General features: G+C 45.8%; 3 protein-coding genes across 6 annotated transcripts; all 3 read left to right on the top strand.

Moving 5' to 3' along the window:
- The first annotated feature begins 435 nt into the window (after positions 1 to 435).
- LOC127587887 (phosphatidylinositol transfer protein alpha isoform) lies at positions 436 to 9,047 on the top strand. The gene is made up of 12 exons (XM_052046358.1): positions 436 to 1,115; positions 2,554 to 2,584; positions 3,706 to 3,851; positions 4,406 to 4,497; positions 4,727 to 4,734; positions 4,904 to 4,978; positions 5,173 to 5,256; positions 5,343 to 5,420; positions 6,088 to 6,198; positions 6,274 to 6,396; positions 6,463 to 6,566; positions 7,057 to 9,047. The coding sequence occupies exons 1-11, from the start codon at positions 1,099 to 1,101 to the stop codon at positions 6,508 to 6,510; spliced, it is 813 nt and encodes a 270-aa protein (XP_051902318.1). The 5' UTR covers positions 436 to 1,098; the 3' UTR covers positions 6,511 to 6,566; positions 7,057 to 9,047.
- Positions 9,048 to 9,199: 152 nt separating this feature from the next.
- inpp5kb (inositol polyphosphate-5-phosphatase Kb) lies at positions 9,200 to 16,485 on the top strand. Of its 3 annotated transcripts, XM_052046357.1 has the most exons (13): positions 9,200 to 9,991; positions 10,445 to 10,496; positions 12,292 to 12,396; positions 12,914 to 13,022; positions 13,098 to 13,214; positions 13,296 to 13,507; positions 13,614 to 13,725; positions 13,804 to 13,913; positions 14,719 to 14,932; positions 15,058 to 15,195; positions 15,269 to 15,352; positions 15,601 to 15,705; positions 15,786 to 16,485. In XM_052046357.1, the coding sequence occupies exons 2-13, from the start codon at positions 10,453 to 10,455 to the stop codon at positions 15,852 to 15,854; spliced, it is 1,419 nt and encodes a 472-aa protein (XP_051902317.1). In that variant the 5' UTR covers positions 9,200 to 9,991; positions 10,445 to 10,452; the 3' UTR covers positions 15,855 to 16,485. The 3 variants fall into 3 exon arrangements, with proteins under 3 accessions (XP_051902317.1, XP_051902315.1, XP_051902316.1); XM_052046355.1 differs by lacking the exons at positions 9,200 to 9,991; positions 10,445 to 10,496 and adding an exon at positions 10,548 to 11,428; XM_052046356.1 differs by lacking the exons at positions 9,200 to 9,991; positions 10,445 to 10,496 and adding an exon at positions 10,553 to 11,428 and having other exon boundaries at positions 13,296 to 13,471.
- A 327-nt stretch (positions 16,486 to 16,812) lies between these two features.
- Positions 16,813 to 22,383, top strand: nle1 (notchless homolog 1 (Drosophila)). Of its 2 annotated transcripts, none has more exons than XM_052048087.1 (13): positions 16,813 to 16,889; positions 17,553 to 17,697; positions 17,800 to 18,020; positions 18,207 to 18,286; positions 18,383 to 18,459; positions 18,528 to 18,625; positions 18,693 to 18,885; positions 18,955 to 19,090; positions 19,281 to 19,327; positions 19,411 to 19,613; positions 19,692 to 19,851; positions 21,091 to 21,161; positions 21,232 to 22,383. In XM_052048087.1, exons 2-13 carry the CDS (start codon positions 17,563 to 17,565, stop codon positions 21,242 to 21,244), a joined length of 1,434 nt encoding a protein of 477 aa, XP_051904047.1. In that variant the 5' UTR covers positions 16,813 to 16,889; positions 17,553 to 17,562; the 3' UTR covers positions 21,245 to 22,383. The 2 variants fall into 2 exon arrangements, with proteins under 2 accessions (XP_051904047.1, XP_051904046.1); XM_052048086.1 differs by having other exon boundaries at positions 16,816 to 16,889; positions 17,507 to 17,697.
- The last annotated feature ends 79 nt before the right edge of the window (positions 22,384 to 22,462 follow it).

The raw sequence follows: 22,462 nt of genomic DNA, 5'->3' as shown, positions 1-22,462 counted from the left end.
AGCAAAGCTCAGGATGATGACGAGCGGATGCTGGCGGTCGGATGCAGATGCGCTATTAATACGACAGCAACCCACTGTTACATAATGGCCGAGCCTCGGGCACACGCGCACATACACACGTGCACATTTGTTGAACTCTGGGACGGCAGGTCCGGATTAAGGGACCTGAGACGCTCCGACTCATGGGGACATCTGGAGGTCCCTGACCTGATTGACATCACAATTGATCCTTATGCACACAACAGGAATTTTGGTATACTTGCAACATGTATCATACACGCAATGCGGGACATTCTGCTTTTCGCACCGGTGGTTGTTGACCGTAGACGTGGAATTAGATTGGGGGGGGGGGGGGGTGAGAGAGAGAGATGGATGGATGGATGATCGCCAAAAAGAAAAAAAAAATGGGTGACGAACAGAGATCGACAGAGGGAGAGAGATGGTATTTTTAAGTGGTATTTTTAATTTACGGTACAATCTATACATTCGTCTTGTTAGAAATGTTCGCCTTCACTCAACAGAATAGTTTGCTACAATCAATCTAACATGTCATCACTTTTTTTCTCGTTTTTCGAAACATTGTGTGACCGTGTTGGGTGCACGAGCTCTCACGGCACCGCGTCATAGTGACGTCACAGAGAGCTGCGGCCGGATAGGCGGGTTTTCTCGTGACGCTACGCAAGACAGTGACGTCGACCAATCTGCGATGACGCCAACGCAGGAGCCTTAAAGGGCCAGTCACCAAGTCTATGAAACTCGCGCCCAAATTACGATGAATTATTAATTTACTGTCATGCATTTTGTAACCTAGTGGCTTAACTTTCCACTTAATTATTGCTACTCCAATTTCCACTCCCCCTCTTAATGTCCGAAATGGACTCGCCTGCTGTCCCGAAACCCCTCCCCCGCCCATTCGCGGCGTCCCTCTTCTGCAGCAGCGGGCCGCGCGCAGGAAGGAAGTCATCGCGCACGGCAGCAGCCAGTCGGCGGCTTGTGCGGCTAGAATGACATAACGGGTGAAAAAGAGGAAGAGGAAGAAGAGAAACTAAGCATCGACGCAAAAAAAAATTAAGCCTTTACACATCTACTTGCCCAACGATGCTCATCAAGGAATTGTAAGTATGCGTGTATGTGCGCGCGCGACATTGAGGGTGGAGGATGAGAGAATGAGGAAGGAGGTGGTGCGGGTGGTGGGGGGGCGGGGGTATGGATGTCATATTTCCACCGCATGAAGTGCGGGAGGTGATGAAGGCTCTTGCATCATCATCATCATCATCTTCACCCTAACGTGCTCAGGCATGGCGGTTTTTGCCCTTCACATTCTGCACATGGAATGTTTTACTTAATCGAAGGAATGCGTAAAAGACGCATCCACATTCCTCCCCATGTTCTTGATGGGCGCACGGTGAAGGTGAAACCCCTTCACGGGGCCAATCCGTAATCATGTGTCCAACTAGCAAACAATCAAAAAAGAAGGGAAAGAAAGCATCATGTAAGGAATTTTTTTAGAGGCTTTGTCAGCATGCCCAAGATTCTAAAAAATGATTGTTAGTCACTGAGGCCTGCTAGCAGCAAGGGCAAGGCCATCTGCTCACACCTAGCCTGCTTTCCCTTTTTTTTAATGGCGTGGTCACATGGATTTAATCAATAAATTGTCACCACCCCACAAGGGGCGGGTTGGGGTGGGGGGTGGGGGGCAAAAGTCATGACATGCAGCGATTAGCAAGAAAATCTGGCCCTCAGCGGTGTGCCTGGAAGTGAATTAAAAAGTGTTAAATGCTGTCAACGCTGATATTTGACATGCCCACACCCGTCAAAATAATCCAGAAATACTGCAGGATTAACAATAAGGATCCAAAGAGATGAGAAAGGGTCTGAAATTATATTTAGATTCTGACTCCCGAGATTTGACGCTTTGATTCTTGTTCTTCCATCTTTAAATGTGACCATTATTATGATTTCGTGTGGTTCCGCATGCAACAGCTGTGCCCGTTTGGGGTCGAGCCACAGATTAGCAAATGGGGAAAGCGGGATTATGCCAAACTGGGCATACGCTTCATATTTTGGGACTGCCATTAGCATAGCGCACTTGTACGATTTTGACGATGGCACAACGTGATGCTGCTGCCTTAGAGTTTGTGACTGCCAAATTCCATCAAGGTCACAAATTGAACCCCGGTAACCAAGTCGTCTGCGTGGTTCCGTTTCTACACTGTGTTAGTGGGCTCAGTCAGTCGGAATTTAAACCAAAACGTGTCATAAAACAGGATGTAAAGGGATCCGGGAGGGGCCGGAGTACACCGTGTCAACAATATGGTCAATCAGTAAGAAATAAAGCTGTAAAACAAAATTTCAAAATAAGGGCAGGCGAAGGTTGAATTATTTCAATAGCATGGCAGCACGTTTTGAAACTTGACTATATCAACGTGTTGCGCATTTGAGTTGGTGGCATTGGTCAAGAGCACACCACGTCGACAATGAGCTCAATCGGTCAGAATTAAAGCCACAATGTTTTATTTTGTATTAATGGCCGACTTCTTTTCTCTCCCGCAGTCGGGTGATTCTTCCCATCTCCGTGGAAGAGGTAAAGTGACATTTTCAATCTTTTTGTATTGTGGCAGTCAGCGAAGTCACCCAAGGTTGTTTATTTCCGGTGACTCGTGAGTGAAAGGAGCGATTTTGGCTATTTGTTTGTATCACGATCTGATCTGATGTTTTTATTTTATTATTATTTTTTTTTGCTTTTGCTTTTTGAAGAAGTTGCTGTCTTCAATCGAACAATTATTTTAGACTCTCAATCTCCGGCGTCTCATAGCTGTCCGTTCTCTTACATTTTTGTTCCGATGCAAAGCCGAGCGCAGAAGAGCCTGAAGGGCTCTGAGATGAGTCTCCTCCGTCCGTCCTTGACCTTCACATCTACTCGGACCGGTCCGGACACAAATGTGTGACGTAGACGTTTTCCCACAGGGCGGAACTTGCCACAAAGACTGTTCCGGGCCTTGTTTTGAAATTCCCTCAAGAAGCAGTCGGGTTTCTTTTCCAGTCTTTTAGATTTATTTCACTTGCTCACGTTTTTCCAGCTGCGTGTTGCTTGGAAGAATTTGTAGAGGCGCAGTCATTTCCCCGTGGCGGGAAAAATGGCTGCGGACGTTCCTCTGCATTAAATATAAAATGCAGATTGAATCAAAAAAAAAATAAGAGCAGAGAGTATTTATGACTCCTCTTCACAGCAGGCTAGATATTTTTTTTTTCCGGTTCAACTGTCCTATGTGGAAGTTATAAATCCTTTTGTGCTGAACATAATTGTCCTGCGGACTTCCCCTCGCATCTAATGATCCGAATGCGGCAATCTGCAGCGGTTGTGTGAACGCGCACTTTTGTCGAGTAGCGTCTGAAAAAGGAAAACGCCAATGATAAATCCCGAGAAATCTGGAGACGTCGCCCATCCGCGTCTCCAGATTTGCGCCGAGGTTACGCACGCACTGGATTAGATGCGATTAGGAAAGAATGGCCGCCATTGTTCTGCACTTCTCGCAGTCACGTGGATCAGCAAGATGGTGGATGGTAGGTGCGGGAATAATGGGGGGCGGGGGGGGGGGGGGGAATAAGCGCTTGAGAAAGAATAAAGTCCATCTAAAAAAAAAATAAATAAAAAAAATAAATGAAGCAATAAATAACACGTTAGCCTTTTTCCTCCCTCGGCAGTACCAAGTGGGCCAGCTGTACTCGGTGGCCGAGGCCAGCAAGAATGAGACTGGAGGCGGCGAAGGCGTGGAGGTGCTAAAAAATGAGCCCTACGAGAAGGATGGCGAGAAGGGGCAGTACACGCACAAAATCTATCACTTGCAGAGGTAAGAGCGTACAACGCACACATTTGAATCGCCGGCTCCTTTTTAGCCTTTGTAAAGAAGGACGGCGGTGGGCCAGCTTGAAAGTGGTCACTTATGGGTCACATCAAGTTTGGTCCGAATGTCTATCATGAGTAGATCCCCCCCACCCAAACCAAAAAACAAACAAACAAAAAAAAACCCCATCAACAATCCATGCCAGAAATGTCAGCGGAAGTCTGCCATTTTGGATGAAAGCGGTCATTATCATTTGCGAAGGACTCACCATAAAACACAAACGTTCTTTCAAATCTGCCTTTAAACTTGAAACTTACCGTTTCAATGAGCAGCAAACATGTCGGCAGGACATGTTGATCATGAGTACACCCGTACAACAAAAGTTTAGTCAGATATTGCTACCCAATTTGATTCTCCTACACCACAAACTTGCGATCCATTTCCCACTCAGAAGAGACTCACACGCGCCCTCTGCTGATCAAAAATATTATAACAGCAATAACTCAGCTCCTGAAAGCTTATTTCCTCTCCCCTTGTCCCAAAACACTCTCTTCCTTCAGTAAAGTGCCGTCCTTCGTCAGAATGTTAGCTCCGGCCTCCGCCCTCAACATCCACGAGAAAGCCTGGAACGCGTACCCGTACTGCCGCACAGGTATCAGTACACACACACACACACACACACTGATGCAGTCCCTGAATAATTTACTGGATGGCAAGCCAGCGAGAGTAGGCAGGCAATCACCTGATCCTCACACACAACATACACAAAACAAATATCCAGCATATTGTCAAGACTGCCTCTAATCGCTCAATGGTCACTTTTTAAATTTTTGTTGTTGTCTTTTTTCCTCTGGCTGCTTTCTTCTAAACTGGATGCGTAGTCATCACTGTAAGTACAATCGCAACGTTGTGCACAAACACAGTTGAGAGAGAACGCCGAGCGAGAGACATTTGATATCACAGGGATGGGCAATGGTAGTCACGCATGAATGTGTGTGTGTGTGTGTGTGTGTGGATATGATACTTCATCCCCAACGTTGTTTCTCCTCCCACGGCAGAACGAATACATGAAGGAGAACTTCCTGATCAAGATCGAGACGTGGCACAAACCTGACTTGGGACGCCAGGATAACGTAACGATGAGCTCTGCATGAACGTCTTTGCCGCTTCCCGTTCGTCAAAGTGACGACGCAGAAAGCAAATTCCATATTCCAGATTTGACAAAGGCGAAGAAATGGAAAGCGGCAAAAATACGGGAACTAGACTGTAGAATCCCACCATGCGGCGTCGTGGTCTCCTAAAGCTCGCCGTGTCTCTGGGTTTTTAGGTGCACGGTTTGGATGCGGAAACCTGGAAGAAGGTGGATGTCGTCTATATTGACATCGCTGACAGGAGCCAAGTGGAGCCCAAGGTGTGCCGAGCGAGTTCGAGACCGCCAATGTAGACTTTGAAAGACACCGCCTGAATGTGAGGTGTTGGTTTTTGCTTTCTCGGCAGGACTACAAGCCAGAGGAGGATCCCTGCAGGTACAAGTCAGTCAAGACGGGACGAGGCCCTCTTGGACCGGATTGGCGGGTACGCACGTTCGCTTGGGATGAGGCCTAGCAAATTTGCCCTCGAGTCTGACAAATGTGCTGCCGCAATGGGCTGTCGGGGTATAAACAATTCTGAACAACAAAGGATGCAACTTGCGTACTGTAATTAGGAAGTTATGACGTTGTCGCGTCCTACCCGGAACAACCAACAGAGGGCGCAATAACTTCAGGTCCAGCCTGTTTGCTGACTAAATGGGCCACTGTAAAAAGCAGCAAGAAAACAGAGTGACATTTGATGTACAGCGTTCATAATTTAGAGCTTATTTGACTTGGTTCCTTTCCAACTTGGCAACAATCAACCTAATTCTGGGCTCCAGAACTGCTGCCTAAACGGGCTGTCGATTATGAATCATTCTGAGCCCCCACCCAAAAAAGATTTGTTCTTATTAGCAGGTCATGTTTTATTGTCATGTCCTACCTGGAACAAACAGAGAGCACAACTACCTCAAGGCAAACCAGTTTGCTGCCTAAACGGGTTGCTGTAGGAATAGAATCAGGAGGGAAACAGAATGTGCCATCGGATGCCGAATATTCGTAACCGGGACGTTAAGTGGCTCTGAAAGTCACTCATCGCTGGCGAATGCATCGGGCTATCGCCGCTGCCCAAATGGGCTGCGGAATGGACGCATGCGCACTTGTTCTCGCAGAAAGAGCTCCCCAACAAGAAAGACTGCCCACACATGTGTGCCTACAAGCTGGTCACGGTGAAGTTCAAGTGGTGGGGTCTGCAGAACAAAGTGGAAAGCTTCATCCAAAAGGTCTGCCCAACGCCGACTTTGATTTGCGGCCGCCACCCGACGCAGCAACTGACTTTCTTCGATATGCCTGCGCAGCAAGAGAAGCGCCTGTTCACCAACTTCCACCGTCAGTTGTTCTGCTGGATCGACAAGTGGATCGACCTGAACATGGAGGACATCCGCCGCATGGAGGAGGAGACGCGAAAGGAGCTGGACGAGGTAACGCCACGGTGGGTAGGAGGCGAGGGAGCGGAATGTAATCGGTGAGTGCGCCTCGTCTTCTAGATGCGAGTGAAGGACCCCGTGAAAGGCATGGTGGCGCTAGAGGACTGAGGTCGACCCCCCACCCCCTCCCCGCCGAGACTGTGAATGCTGCTGCCGCTCATCAGGTGAGACTGATCAGTTCAGTGGCGAGCCAAGTGTTCTTTTTAATTGCAGGCAAACTCTATTGATCGCGAGTCAAGATCGATAAGAAACTGGCACTAGTCCGCTAGCTTAATGCTAACATATGATGCAAAACGCCATTGACTGGCTAATGAAACTAGCATCAATGTCATGGTAATTAGAAACGCTCAAAAACCGGTAGCAACAAAGACGGAGCATACCACATTACACACAGGCATATATTCTTTATCCTCTTTGAAAAAACAATACAGATATTGTTGAAGCCTGGTTCTGACACCATGCTGGGTTTTATCGTCAAATCAAATGGAGTACTGGATGTTTGAATTTTAATACTGTTCCCCAGTGGACTACTTCCCATGTGCGTATGTATATTTTAAAAATGTCACTCTTTCTTTCAAAGTGAAATCCTTCATTTGCACGGTTTTGTTCCAATACATTTATTTTTCCCTCACTGCCGCGTGCTCTTCCTTCCAGACCCGAATACCGAGACACCAGCGGATTCACGTCCTCCTCCCATTCCAACCGACGCAACATCCGGACGTCCCCTTCCGAATTCCCAATCCCGACCCGCCTCCGTTCCAAAATTCCCTCGCTCGGGTACCTACCGCCTGGTTTTCACGATGCTGGACCCTATAAACTCCTCGTCTCTGGTCTCCGTCCTTGCCCCCCATTCACTGACAGCTCATCGGAGGTGTCCGATAGAAAATCAGTCGATCCATTTTGGTCATCAATTCATTCTCAGAACCACCAAGAGTTATTTATCTCTGCCATGTAGGATTTACTGAAGCTATTCCGATGTTGTACATACATACGCATTATGCCGGGTGGGTGGGGATTGTAGGGAATAATGCAGTATTTACATACTGTACATATATATATATATGAATATAGTATATCAACAGGGTTTTTAAAATGGTCTTTTCGGTAAGTCTGACTTTTATTTCACCCCATCGGCTGCTATGTGTGTGTGTTTTTATTTTCCTCTATCACGCCTTTGCTTTCCTTTAGCGTGGTTAGCATGTCGTTTGTCGTTTGAAGCTACAATCGTACCAATCGGCACGTTGGAGGTTCCGTTTATTTGTGCCCTGTCAATACTCGCTGCTTTGTGACATTGTACTGTACGTGGCGCGTGCGTGTGACATTTGTGTGCGTGATCTTGCAAGTTTGTCCAAATGAAGCATTTAGCATTCAGTTAGGCAGAGAACTAAACATTCACATTGTCCGTCGACAAATTAATTCAAGTCTTAAAGCCGTGTTTCCACAGTTTGGTGCGCAATGGCAACGGTTGTGAAGGTAATCGCGAGAGAGTCACTCGTGAGTTTTAATTTCCTGAAGTGATCATGCCAAGTTCTGGAAAATTCTGGAGTCCAGCACCTTAGGCTACTTGATAAATTAGTTAACAAGCCCAATTTGGTCAAGTAAAGCTCATTTTACAATGCTAAATATTGAAAAGGGTACCAAAGACATTTTACGTACCGAGCTCAGCTAAAGCTCGACAGCTAAAGATCACAGTGTATCGTGCGCTAAAGTGTTGATACGCAGTCGTCTAAAATATCGCTGGCATGTATGTCTGATGTACTCTACATCAAATTCAAGATCAATGATCGCGTTAACTGTAACTAAATACAGCGATAGCTGTGGCTAGCAAAATGCTAGCATATGAGCTATATACAGTATCGCACTGAATGCGTTAAGTAATAACGGCTGTAACTTTTTTTTTAGGGTGATATCGAACGTTTCTTCAGTATCATGAAGCTGTTGGTATCATTTGGAAATAAAATTGTATCGCGACGGGACTGAACTGGATCGCTGAGCGGTGGGAACGCGGCTTTAGCCAGTCACCTTTTCTCCAGTGGATAAACGAGCTTATCCAGCAATAGCAATAACTGCCATGATGACAAAAAAAAAATAGTCTACAATTTAGTGTTTTTGTTTTGGGGGATTTATTTGAGGTTTTTTTTCCAGACTGAACGGTGTCCGGTTGTTTTTGCAGTGTGCATGTGTGTACGTGTACGTGTACGTGTGTGTATGTGTGTGTGTGTGTGTGTGTGGGGTGTTTAGTGATGTGATCGTTTCTGTTGTACGTTGGTACAAAATGTCCAAGCAAGAAGCCGACTCATTTAACATTTGAATGCAATATGTCAAGAAACTTTAACGATATTGGATTAAATAACGAGATCACGTGTTTAAGATAACGAATCAGCACATGTTTCATTGTCAATTCTCCAAATTTCTTCAGGCTTCCATAAAGCATTTTACTGTACTGCCTGCACAAGGACTACATTGCGGGACTGTATAAAAACAACATATTTAATATATTTTTGTTTTTTGTTTTGTTTTGGTTTGAAATGTTGTAGTGCTGTTGTCATTCCGAGCTAAACTTTGCTAAGCGGCAAACCACCACTTGAGAATCAACATTTACGGTCATTCAAATTAAAGGCCAGAAATATAACCGTATCACCCCCCCCCCCCCCAAAAAAAAAAGTTTTGAGCGCCTTTGACTCTCTCACTTGTGTGTTTGCGTGCCCCTTGCTTTTTCTTGATCGTTTCCTGTGGTTTTGTGCCTTTTTTTTTTTTTGGTCATCTTAATCTTCCGATAACACAAATTGTACATTGGAAAGGTGAATTGATAAAATCAATAAAACAACAACAACAAAAGACAAGCTACGAATTGTATTTTGCTTTTTTTTTTAAAGGTGGGGTGAGGTTACCATAATTGAATATTCAATTTGAAATATGGAAATATCTCTCACTCACATGCACACTCACACACACGCGCTTGTACATCACGTTTACAGGGACATTTTGTGAGAAGTTCATGACCCCAAACAAGATTGAAAATATCGATATCGCATATGTTTCATCATAATATAGATCCTATTTATCGTGCATCTCATATACAAAGGTCAAATTTTGATAGCAATCCGACAAGGTCTCAAGGAGTATTTTTCAGACTTCCTGTGGGATGTCGCTTTTTGTGAGTGTACTCGTGAAAGAAATGTCGAGCAAATTCCACGTTGCCAAGTGATGGTGGCTTTTGGGGATGTCTTTTCAAAATGTGCTCCTTTTTTTTTTTATGGAGCGGCATCCAACTTTTCCAAACTGCTTGCGTCACGTCGACTCAACAAATGTGTCCATTCATGAATGATGTAATGCTTCTCAAGCAAACCTGCATCATAAGCTTGATCCCACCTTTAAGTCCCCCCATGCAGGAGCAACAGCAGCAGGTTGTTATTGCCGTGTGCAAGCAGTGGCGGCAAGAACGGCGACTCCACGACCCCAACGACGGGAGTGTCAACGGGAAAGCCGATCCAGACTCCGGACTCCTCCTTGGAGATCTTCGTCATCTGCGCACAAGGAGTCTGCAGTTTCTTCCGGACGCCTCAACACACCAAGAGCCAAAATACAGGTACTGAAATGACACTTGGGTTCCTCTCATGTGACTTTGAAAACGCTTGGTTCTGTTCTGGGGTTGCTGTGCTCCTCCAGGCACTGGGTGTCAATGAATCTGTGCAGGATAAAATGACATCTCAAAAGTCTCAGCAAGGCTTCCTGGAGTTAAAATGTGGTGCATGTGTTAGAAAACTGGTGCGGGATTTCCTACAATCTGTGCATGGTACTGTGAAATCTCAAGATCCACATGGAATACTTAAGCAAAAAATGAGTCAGGAAGTCCGAAGAATGACTAAGAACTCGATATGGGGATATTCTGAAGAGTCCTGATCTAAACTCTGAACTGTATTGAACGACGATCACACTCTAAGTGATTAAAAAAAAATTAATTTCACAGATGACAGCAGGACTGACTGTTGCCATGGTGACCAGCATGGAGATTTAACTCTGTGTGTGTGTGTGTGCGCAGGGGACGACATGAGTGCTGCTCGGTTCCCAAGCGGAGGAAGAGACAAGTGCAGGTGAGTTCAAGTTTTTTTTTTTGGGGTCTCTTCTTGTTCTTGTTCCTCACACGAGGAACAAGCATTGCCCGAACTGTTCTAAGAGGCTTTGGGGCGAGTTTGAGCGATAAAAGTGCCATTCTTCACCTCTCTGATCCACTTACAAACACTCCGCGTAAGTCTCTGCATGTGACTGTTGCGTGCATGGCCACGCAACAGTCTTGACTGCATTGATTTAGAAACTAGACTATTAAATGTAGAACGCGAAAATTAAATGCATGTTGGAAACAGGATGAAATGAAATCAGATGTGAAACAGAGATTTGAAACCAGACGGTATCTAAAGAGATGTGAAAATGAAATGGGAAATGGATGTAAAAGCGTTTCGAATGATGTGAAGCGGACGGCACTTGTGTGTACTTGCGCCCTGCCAAGAATGTCGGCATGCGGGTTGACCTTTCACCCGCTTCAGTGGAACAAGTGGACCGCAGCCAAAAGAAGCCTAATGCCATTGTCCGCTCGTTAGTTGGCGGCCCGGAGATTGCGGAATGGCGGCCTCCGGCTAAACCGGCTTATTGCACCAGCCTCCACATTCCTAGCTTAAATCTCCTTGTCCAAATCCACACCGCTGCTTTTATTATGGATGGAAGTCCGCGGAGGACACATCGCGGCGCTTCATTCCTGACGGACCTTTGAGGACAACGGGAAGTTGGTTTACCCACCGGAGATGGATTTCCTGTCGAGCGCCCGGCTCCGCTCGGACAGCGCGGCGAGCGGCGCGTCGACATCGTCGTCGTCGTCGTCCAGAATGCTTCTGCGACAGAAGCTGGCTCAGCTCCTGAGCCGCATCGACGACATGAGCTCGGAGGACGAAGCCGGCGAGGAGATGTCGCGCACGCTGGACGATGCCTTCCAGCTATGCTCGCGCTTTGCGCCGCCCACTCACACCTTCAGGTGGACCTCCGCCAAGACCCCCTTTGTCTGCGCTTGTGTTCGATGTTTTGCGTCAAAATATTAAGATCTACCAGCACGAGGACGAGCAAGTCTTTGAAGGATTATTTGTAAAGGCGAAGGTACCTCATGAAAAAAAAATGTGTTGAAACTATGCGAAAAATTTTAAAGAGATGTGAAAAATGTCAAAAACTGATTAAAACAAATCGATTACAGGTATTTGGGAACCAGAAGCGTGAAACCAGATTCGTGTAAACTGAAGAAGAGGGGACCAGAACGAAATGTTATTGTCGTAAAAATGAAAACAAAGATGAAACAGATTTGAAAATAGATGCCAGATGTCACGTGAACAGGTTTGAATTTAGATGTGAAAATGAATGAGGTGGAAAAAAACCATCAACATGGATGCAAAAACAAATGAAAAGGAAGCGTGGAACTGATTATAAACCATATTTCACGAACAAATGTGAAACTGATTTGAAACCATATTTCACGAACAAATGTGAAACCGATTTGAAAACCGACAAGGAACCAGATACAATAACTGATATAAAACCGAATGTAAAATGAATGGGGAAACAGATATCAACAGATGTGAAAGGGGCAAAGCCAAATAAAACTAAATTGAATCCAGATGCAATCTAAACAGATGTGAACATGAAATCCAACCTCATGTAAAAACATTTGAAACGGGTGTTAAAAAACAAATGGGGGAACCTTAAACTCAACTGCAACCGGATGCAATGTAAACGGGTGCGAACAGGAATCGGGGATTGAGTGCAACCATTTTGAAATGGATGTCAAAGGTTCTCGTTCGCTCACAGAACCGACCACCTTTCGTTTCCTAACATGAGCCACGTTGACAGGCTGCACATGGTGACGTGGAACGTGGCCACGGCGGAGCCTCCCGATGACGTCACCTCACTGTTGCAGCTCGACGTCCAACCGCCCACCGATCTCTACGTGATCGGGTGAGAAACCGATGTGAAATCTCATCTCGGAAATTTGATTGTGGACTCAATGTGGAAATGAGAGGAAATGTTTCAGTGAAATGAATTTCACTGAAATTTGATTTGAAGACCACAAATGTATTGCTAGGGCGGCCCGGTAGTCCAGTGGTTAGCACGTCGGCTTCACAGTGCAGAGGTACCGGGTTCGATTCCAGCTACGGCCTCCCTGTGTGGAGTTTGCATGCCGGGCCTGCGTGGGTTTTCTCCGGGTGCTCCGGTTTCCTCCCACATTCCAAAAACATGCGTGGCAGGCTGATTGAACACTCTAAATTGTCCCTAGGTGTGAGTGTGAGTGTGAATGGTTGTTCGTCTCTGTGTGCCCTGCGATTGGCTGGCAACCGATTCAGGGTGTACCCCGCCTACTGCCCGGAGACAGCTGTGATAGGCTCCAACACCCCCCGTGACCCTAGTGAGGATCAAGCGGTTAGGAAGATGAATGAATGAAAATGAATGAATGAAATGTATTGCTATGTGTCAGGTTACAGGAAGTATGCGCCACGCCGGTCCGGTTCATCTCGGATTTGATTGTCGAGGACTCGTGGAGTCATGTCTTCATGGACACCCTGGCGCCGCGAGGCTTCGTCAAGGTCATTCATAAAAGTACTATTTTTTTTTTTTTAAGTCATTGGCTGATGTGTGTCATTCCCCCGGCATCCCTGCAGGTGGCGTCGGTGAGGATGCAAGGTTTGCTGCTGTTGGTGTTTGCCAAACAGTCGCACCTGCCTTACATCCGAGACATCCACAGCACGTACACTCGCACTGGGATCTTTGGATACTGGGTATTGACTTCAAAATTCAATGCAATTGATTTAAAATCGAAATGATTTTATATTGATTGATTGATTGATTTTTTTCTTCAGGGAAACAAAGGAGCGGTGTCGTTGCGCTTCTCTTTCTACGGCCACAAGGTGTGCTTCCTCAACTGCCATCTGGCGGCGCACATGAACCACGCTCTGCAGCGCGTGGACGAGTTCGAGCATATCCTGGAGACGCAAGAGTTTGACACGGATGACGCACGCCGGGTGCTGGACCACAAGTCAGTCAAACACAGAGAAAAAGAACCTACGCCAAGGTGCAAGGATTGCCACATAATGACAATATGTAACCCCCCCCCCCCCCCTCCCTCACACACACACACACACGCACACAATTTCTCGCCCACATCCCTGCCCAAACAGGCTCGTGTTCTGGTTTGGAGATTTGAACTTCCGCATCGCTGACCACGGCCTGCACTTCCTGCGCTCTTCCATCAATGGCGGACGACTCAACCTGCTGTGGAGCAAGGACCAGGTGACTCACACACACACACACACACACACACACACAAACACACAAACACACTCGCTTATGCACTTCCTGTATGTGCAGCTCCTCACCATGAAGACGAAAGAGGCCTTCCTGCAGGAATTTGAGGAGGGACCCTTGAATTTCAAGCCCACCTACAAGTTCAGCCGCAACTCCGAAGCCTATGACCTTGGGTAATACACACACACACACACACACTCACACAGACACACTTTTTATATTAGCATTTGACAAACAAGAGGTCCAGAGTTTTTCACTCGTGTTGTCTGCAAGCTTAAGTTCCGAATGTAAACAAACAACTGCAGCTCTGAAAATCTCCCGTCCCGTTTGTCCATGCGGCACATTGCCTCTGATTGATTACTTTGTGATGTCGTCATTTGTGCGTCTGTGTGTGTTTATTAGCGTTAGCACTGCAGCGCTGCCCCTAACCATATATAGGCCCAGGCCCCCGCAGCGCTGCAGCACCACCCTTCTCTTCCTGCTCATCTCTCTCACCTGGGCACTGCTGTCTGTCTGGCTAGTAGACCCGCTCAGGTGGGTGTCTCCATGGCAACCCCTGAGCCCGTTAGAAATTGGAGACAAAATTCAATACAAAATGAACAAAAGTGTCTCATCCCACAATTGTCAAAACTTGAATTATAGCTCAAATCCTGTTGCTAGTCGAGATTGTAACTAAATCTCCCCTCGGTAGCATACTGCTACTATTGTGAAGAACATACAGTACGATACATCTTTATTTATATAGCGCTTTCATGCTAGCAACAACATAGCAATAGTTTACAGATAATACGAGTACATTTCAGATTTTGGAGCAGACAGAATGTTTGTCTGTTAATCTCTGAGGGAATCAAACGACGATGTGGATGAGCGAATATCTTTATCCGTCGGTTGCAGCTAGGCCTCACGTTTGTAGCGTCAGGTTAGCATCTTGGCTAAGGCGTTAACAACAGGCCATCGATCTTTTCTCGCGTCACCTAGCGGCAAGAAGAGGAAGCCTGCGTGGACCGACCGTATCCTGTGGCGGGTCAAACCTAAAAACCCGCCATCGGAAGACGACGACGATAAGTTGTCGAGCGCCACGGACGACAGCTTGGATGAGTACCCCCTGGTGATCAACCAGGATAAATACACCAGCGACATGAGCTATGGCGTTAGCGACCATAAGCCTGTCATGGCCAGCTTCGGTCTGGAGGTGAGAGACCGAGTCAGACAACCGTGTAGCTTTATACTGATCCACAGCACCTCTGTCCAATTCCGAGTGGGTTTGGCTTAGCAAATGTTTGATTCGCCCTTGAATTAACGCTGTTGTCACCACAGCTTCGGAAACACTTTGACACTCCGCTGGTTCACGTGTCACCTGAAGGCATCTGGAGCGCTGACCAGGACGCTCTCCTCAACTACACCGTCCAGCAGGACTTCCTCTCCTCAACGTGGGATTGGATCGGCTTGTACAAGGTGCATCCCGGAAAAAAAAAAAAATGGCCGGACGGAAGAAAGCATCAACAGATGCCGTGTTATTGAATCGCAGGTCGGCTTCAAGAGCTCGAGCGACTATGAGACTTTCGTGTGGGTTCGAGAGGACGAGTTGCCAGAGACAGATGAAGTCATACAGGTGATTAGCATGTAGCATGTAGCATCTTGTACAAACACATTGGGCGTGGATGCTCAGAGATCACGCCAAAGAGGCCTTTGGCACTTTTTAATACAAATTTGACATTGGTTGACTAATCGGTGCCGCGGGGATCTGGGCATCAGACAATCTGTGAGATACAAACAGATGTCTATTAACATCATCAATATTTCCAATATGTCTCTTCTTTTTCTGTTTATTGAAATCAAGCATGTGTTTTTGGTCGCTAGATCTCAGTGGATAAAGATGACATCCCTCTGCTAGGCGGGCAGTACGTGCTGGGCTATTACAGCACGAACATGCAGAGCATCATCGGCCTCAGTGCCAACTTCCAGGTGAATGTAGCTCATTTGCTATATTTGTCATTAAAATGTGTTGTTTATTCGAAGATTTCTTTTTGGGGTCAATCTTTCAGATCTTGGAGTCGAAACGTGCCGTCATGGAGGGTCTTGTGCCGGAGAACATCAACGGGCTCACCAAATAATTGAAGAAGCTTGGATGTGTCTTATTAGCCTCAAACTTGATCAAAGAACTGTGACATCTTCCAGTCGTACATGTGATTTCACACATAGGAAATACTGGAAAAGATGAAAACATTTAGAAAAGCCATTAAAAATACAAAAATAATGACTCGTCGGTGTAGTCTGGTGGAAACGATAGTTTACATTTAGCTGTCCACATTAATTCAGAAACATGTAATGAGTGAGTCAATGAGAACATTTATTTGGACCTACTGGTTCTTTCTTAGCACTGAATGCTGGAATTGAATTGTGATTATCTTCACTTGATGTTAATTTTTAACATGAATTAAATGATGCTTTGTTTGTTTTAGCCATGTGACGTAATGTCAATTTAACTGGCTGCTGGAAATCTTTCAAGTATGTAGCTTACGTGATTACAGGTCACTGAGTGGTGTGGAAAGGAAGTTACTTTGTTTTGCGTACCATGTGTGTCCTTAAAGTCCGGACACAAAGATGATTGATGGCAATGTCGGCAAGTTTTCTTCACATGACTGTTTTCAGAGTCCACTAATCCTTGTATTACGGATATGTTAAATCATATTGAAAATCTTATTCGTTTGCATTCAATTTGAGTAAACTTTTGTTGAAAATGTACATTTTGTGAAATATTTGTTATTGTGAAACTGAGGGACGCACTGTATTAAAATTGAGTAAATAGTTGGGGATAAGATGATCCGGTTGTAAGAATTGGATATATGGTATTTTTAATAATTATCGTTTGTTGTATTTAGCGTAATACAATAGACGGTAGTGATGGCAATTATTAAAATTTGTTTGGAAAAAAAATATCGACATTTTCGTGGGTCTTAACGTAAACGGAAGATTCGACAGAAATGTTACCACTTGAAGAGATGAGGCACAAAATTAGCACTCACTTCCGTGTTCCCATGAGCCCTTAGAGCCAGGGGCGGTCTTTATGTGACAGTCTTCGTCTTTTGCAACATCTTGGTGCGTGTACGCACGTGTGGACTTTTAACATTTTTGCTTCCTCGTTTCAGGTAAGTTTTGTTGCGTTTCGATGTTAAATTCACTTTATACTAGGTCTGACCGATGTGTATAAGCAACTGTTGGTCGGGGTAATGTCGTCGTAAGTGACACAGTCATCCCAAAACACTGGTGGCTCACAGCAAGTTACACGAGCTAGCTTGACAGGCTAGCGCTAACCATATTTCCAATGTTATTTTATACAGTACGCAGCCTAAGCATTGGCTTTCAGTCCATGTCATTTTAAATGGTATTTTTCTGAACCAAAGTGTATGTTTCAACACACGTATCATAAAGCTCGCTGAAATATTTTTCGTTTCCTGAAGCATTACTAGTTACATCCTCGTTCGACTTAATTGCTGCTTCCATAGTGCAAGTTAGCGGAATTCAGTGACTTTTCTCAACCCCTCAAATGACCATTCTGAGGGAAAAAATGACGAGCGATTTTAATTCCAGCTAATACACACACAACATGAGCGACACAATTTTCACATTGTCCGTAAATAAAAAGAAACCTTCTACGCCAATGCATGTTGGAATTTTTTTTTTATCGTTTCATGTGTTTTGTGTGTTGAGAGAATTCAAGCAAAAACAAGACGGGGAAAACAATTTTTATAATATCTTTTTATAGAGATGTCAGCACAGGGAATTAAATTGATTTGAGGTCTTCATCAAAGGCGTCTGAAGATGAGTGAAGAGGTGCAGCGGCTCCTGATCCAGTTCCAGGACGAGAATGGAGAGCTCCTGGGCTCCCCTTTTGACGTTCCTGTCGACATCACTCAGGACAAACTGCAGCTCGTATGCAATGCGTTGCTGCAGAAGGTACATGTGACTGGAAGTTGCGCGTGCACACACACACACACACACACACACACAAATATGAGCAAACTTTATTCAACTTATCTTTTTCTTTGTCTCTTTCAGGAGGAGGCAGTGCCGCTCGCCTTCTTCGCTCGCGGCGACACGGAAATCGTGTCTAGCCTGGGCGTCTGCATCAAGGAACTGGCATGGGAGACGGAACAGGTGCTGCCCGTGGTTTACCAGCCCCAGGCTATTTTCCGGGTGCGAGCCGTCACCCGCTGTACCAGTACGCTGCAGGGGCACACGGAAGCCGTCATCTCCACCGCTTTCAGTCCCACCGGCAAGTAAGTGGCATGAAAGGGCCTCGTTTTACATGGATATTTTGCTGCGGTGCCTTGACTTGTGGGTTTTATGTAGTTGTGAATAAGAAAAATAGCACACAGCAGTATTATACTTTTAACGGTGAGAAATATCCCAGTTGACCTACTGAACCATAGATTGGAAAATATTTGCATTTTGGTTGTTTTCAGATATTTGGCCAGTGGTTCCGGTGACACCACGGTGCGCTTTTGGGACTTGATGACAGAGACGCCACATCACACTGCCAAAGGTATGCTTGCTGCTCTGGGCTGCTGCGATGCTAGTCTCAAGCAAAATGTTAGCATAGCATGCTAATTTGTACTGGGTTGTGTTTTATTTGGAATAGGTCACTCACATTGGGTTCTTAGCATTGCCTGGTCGCCTGATGGCAAGAAGCTTGCGTCGGGGTGCAAAAACAGTCAGGTGACTTGGCAAAAGACACTCGCACGTACACACACACACACACACGTCACACGTTATTTCTTTTGTAGATATTTCTGTGGAATCCAGTGACGGGGACACAAATTGGGAAGACTCTATCCGGACACACCAAGTGGATCACGTGGCTTTGCTGGGAACCTCTTCACCTGTGGGTATAAGTTGAATCCGTCTTAAAAATGCCCACAATCACTGAACTGCCTTTTGTTTTTGCCCAGTAACGCCGAGTGCCGCTATTTAGCGAGTAGCTCCAAAGACGGCTCAGTGCGCATCTGGGACGTGGTGATGGGTCGCTGCGACAAGATCCTGACGGGCCACATGCAGTCTGTCACTTGTGTCAAGTGGGGCGGCGACGGGCTCCTGTACACGTCATCGCAGGACCGGACCATCAAAGTGTGGCGGGCCAAAGACGTGAGTCCCGCCGCCGGGCGTTCACGGGTAAAAGTGACCGTCAACAAGCCTCTGTTTGTGGTCGCTTAGGGCGTCCAGTGCCGGACGCTGCATGGCCACGCCCACTGGGTCAACACGCTGGCGCTCAACACCGACTACGTGCTAAAGACCGGCGCCTTTGAACCTGCCAGCGCTACCGTCAACCCGCAGGACCTCACGGGATCACGTAAGAACATAAATGTCATGTTTAAGAAAAAAAAATCATATTTATGGCCACAATGCGCTGCAGATCATGCTCCTCAACCCATTATCTTCTCTTTGTTTCTCATTTGAATTTGTGATGATTAAAACGAGGGTTAATTATATTGTTCAGAAATGTGGGAAAGTCTGACTTCTAATGCGATGTCTCCTCCTAGTTGTGGAACTAAAGGAGAAAGCCTTGCAGAGATACAATAGTGTTCGGGTATGTTTTTGTTTTCCTTTTATTTTAAGTCTGTACAGACTTAAAAAAAAAAAAAAATGGCGTGTTGCTTTGCGCTCCCACAGGGCTCCAACCCGGAGCGCTTGGTGTCGGGCTCGGACGACTTCACCTTGTTTCTGTGGAATCCCGCCGAGGAGAAGAAGCCTCTTGCCCGGATGACGGGCCACAGCGCCCTGGTCAACGAGGTCCTCTTCTCCCCAGACACCCGCCTCCTGGCCTCGGCCTCCTTCGACAAGTCCATCAAAATCTGGGACGGTCGCACCGGGAAGTAAGCAGTACCACTGTGAACCACTCCGTGGCGCTGTCTGCCAAGCTTTAACGCCTGAGCAACTCTGTCACCGGCCAGGTACCTGATGTCCCTCCGTGGCCATGTGGGCTCCGTGTATCAGGTGGCGTGGTCGGCCGACAGCCGACTGCTGGTGAGCGGCAGCAGCGACAGCACGCTCAAAGTGTGGGACGTCAAAACCGGGAAGCTCAACATGGATCTTCCCGGACACGCTGATGAGGTGAGGGGGCGGGAAGTTCTGGGAATAAAAACATTTTGTTGTTGGATTTAGGAAAGTCCTAAATCCATTAGTTTGTAAAATGTGAATTTTTGTTTTAATTTAAAAAATATATATATATTTATATACATAAATATTATACACTTTCATAAAGTAATTTTTTTCTAAATATTATAATTTGGGCGGCCCGGTAGTCCAGTGGTTAGCACGTCGTCTTCACAGTGCAGAGGTACCGGGTTCGATTCCAGCACCGGCCTCCCTGTGTGGAGTTTGCATGTTCTCCCCGGGCCTGCGTGGTTTTTCTCCGGGTGCTCCGGTTTCCTCCCACATTCCAAAAACATGCGTGGCAGGCTGATTGAACACTCTAAATCAGGCATGTCCAAAGTCCGGCCCGCGGGCCAAATCCGGCCCGCGGTCGAATTTCATCCGGCCCTCGGCCCCCTGTCATAAAATCAGTGCCGTCTGGCCCGCAGGTTGGGCGCAATGGAACACGCGTTGCATTGACTCTGGTCTCGTCGACTGGTGAGTGATGTTTCATAGAGTACTGCTTCCCTCTAGTGGCTAAATGAGTAATAGCATTCACTAAATGAATACTAGCATTTAGACACTAGGGGGCATCACTCACGAGTTAACAAGACATCACTCCGTGTTTATATTGACCGATATGTCATATTTCAAATTCCTGTTTCAAATGAACCAAAAGAAATTCTGAAGATTGTTGAAATTCAAATAAAAATGGAAATGTGAAACATTGTTGAACAATATTGTTGTTCAATGTAAAGAATGTCAGCCAAGGTCGGCCCCCCGACATTTTACCACATAAAATCTGGCCCCCTTGGCAAAAAGTTTGGACACCCCTGCTCTAAATTGTCCCTAGGTGTGAGTGTGAGTGCGAATGGTTGTTCGTCTATGTGTGCCCTGCGATTGGCTGGCAACCGATTCAGGGTGTCCCCCGCCCACTGCCCGGAGACAGCTGGGATAGGCTCCAGCACCCCCCCGCGACCCTAGTGAGGATCAAGCGGCTCGGAAGATGAATGAATATTATAATTTATTGAGTATTAGTTTTACAATATGTACGTACATATTTTTAAGTAAGAATATTGACCAAATAATTTAATTTATGAAAAATATATATACTGTAAAAATACAAAGTAAAGCACAATTACCGGCACATAAAGTTTACATTCAGTGCTGAAGCAATATGGACGCTGTATGTGGTTGAAAGCTGGCTTTTTGGTGCAGGTGTTTGCTGTGGACTGGAGTCCCGACGGCCAACGAGTGGCCAGCGGCGGCAAAGACAAATGCCTTCGAATGTACGTCAAAATACTTTTCTCTCTTTTTAAATCAATGAGTCGGACTTATTTTTTTGGGATGTGTTTACAGATGGAGGCGATAGCTCTCATGGCCCACTACCTCCATTCCCTTCTTGTCAAGAGATCTGGAGCAAAGGTGCTTTATAGTCACTTTGGTGTTTAAAAAAAAAGAAAAGAAAAAAGCGCATTGTCATGGCGACACGCTGACACAAACAAGGTAACACTGTGAACACCTTGCGCTGGGTTTTGTGTAAGTGACAGGTGGGACTACAGTACTTACAACTCTCAGCCCATAATCTCCTCCAGAACTGCAAAGAACTCGCCCGACCCCCGATTAGAGCCCTCTAATAAACATATACACAGACTTTCAATTTGATACCGCAACGTTTATTACACCATGAAAACCTCCCATGTATTTCCTGACGTCATTCATTCATTCATTTATTTTAACAGTCAAAGCAGTCTCACGCACCCACAACCACGCAGAAATGGGAACGACGTTCTCATGCAAAATGAGGAGGATGATTTTTAGTTTGGCAAAGATAAGGGACTCCAAAGGCTTTATCTGTGCTTATAAATACCGTACTCGTTTCCTCTCTTTCGTACGATCGCCCCCTTCACTTATATTTCTTCACGTGAAATTAGACATGAGTATCATCAGTATAGAAACCAATTTGGGTAACTTGATATGAAAGAAAAGAACAAAAAGGAAACATGAAAACACCCTTGATGAGAATTGAAGCCGCGGGCTGTGAGCTTTCTTGCTATCAAAATGGTCACGTCTAACAAAATGGCTGACGTCTTGTTGAATTTCACGGCAAAGGCTTAAAAATAATCATCAATTGTTACTGTTGCCCTAAAATCAGAATGAATCTGCGATTTGAGTTCTTCAAGCGTCCCCGGAAATGCGGCGTTTGGATTAGCATGACTATTAGCATGACTATTAGCATGCTAGCATCGAATGAGACAATCGGAGTCGCATGACGACGCCCGATAGCATTGAACGAGACGGATGGACTTGGTTTGTGATGACAAGACAAATTTGACATTCACAAAAAAAAGTGGCGGGAATCAACTTGGCGGTAATAAGATATTTAAGCTAGGTTTGCTAATTAGCTTTACATGCTACACTGTCGGAGTAGCGCGACACCCAAATGAGACGGATTGGCTTTGCATGTGGCTAATGGAAGATTGTGCCCCTTTTCTGAAAAACAAACCATAAGATGTGACAAAAAGTGTTAGAAATTACAACTGTGTGCTGGCTTTTTTTTGTTGTCGTTGTCCCAATACCTTTGTCCACC

This window comes from Hippocampus zosterae, chromosome 16 (genome assembly GCF_025434085.1).
Source record: "Hippocampus zosterae strain Florida chromosome 16, ASM2543408v3, whole genome shotgun sequence".
NCBI lineage: Eukaryota > Metazoa > Chordata > Actinopteri > Syngnathiformes > Syngnathidae > Hippocampus > Hippocampus zosterae.
Note: the sequence above shows the minus strand (reverse complement) of the source record. Positions and strands in the feature narration are given on the sequence as shown.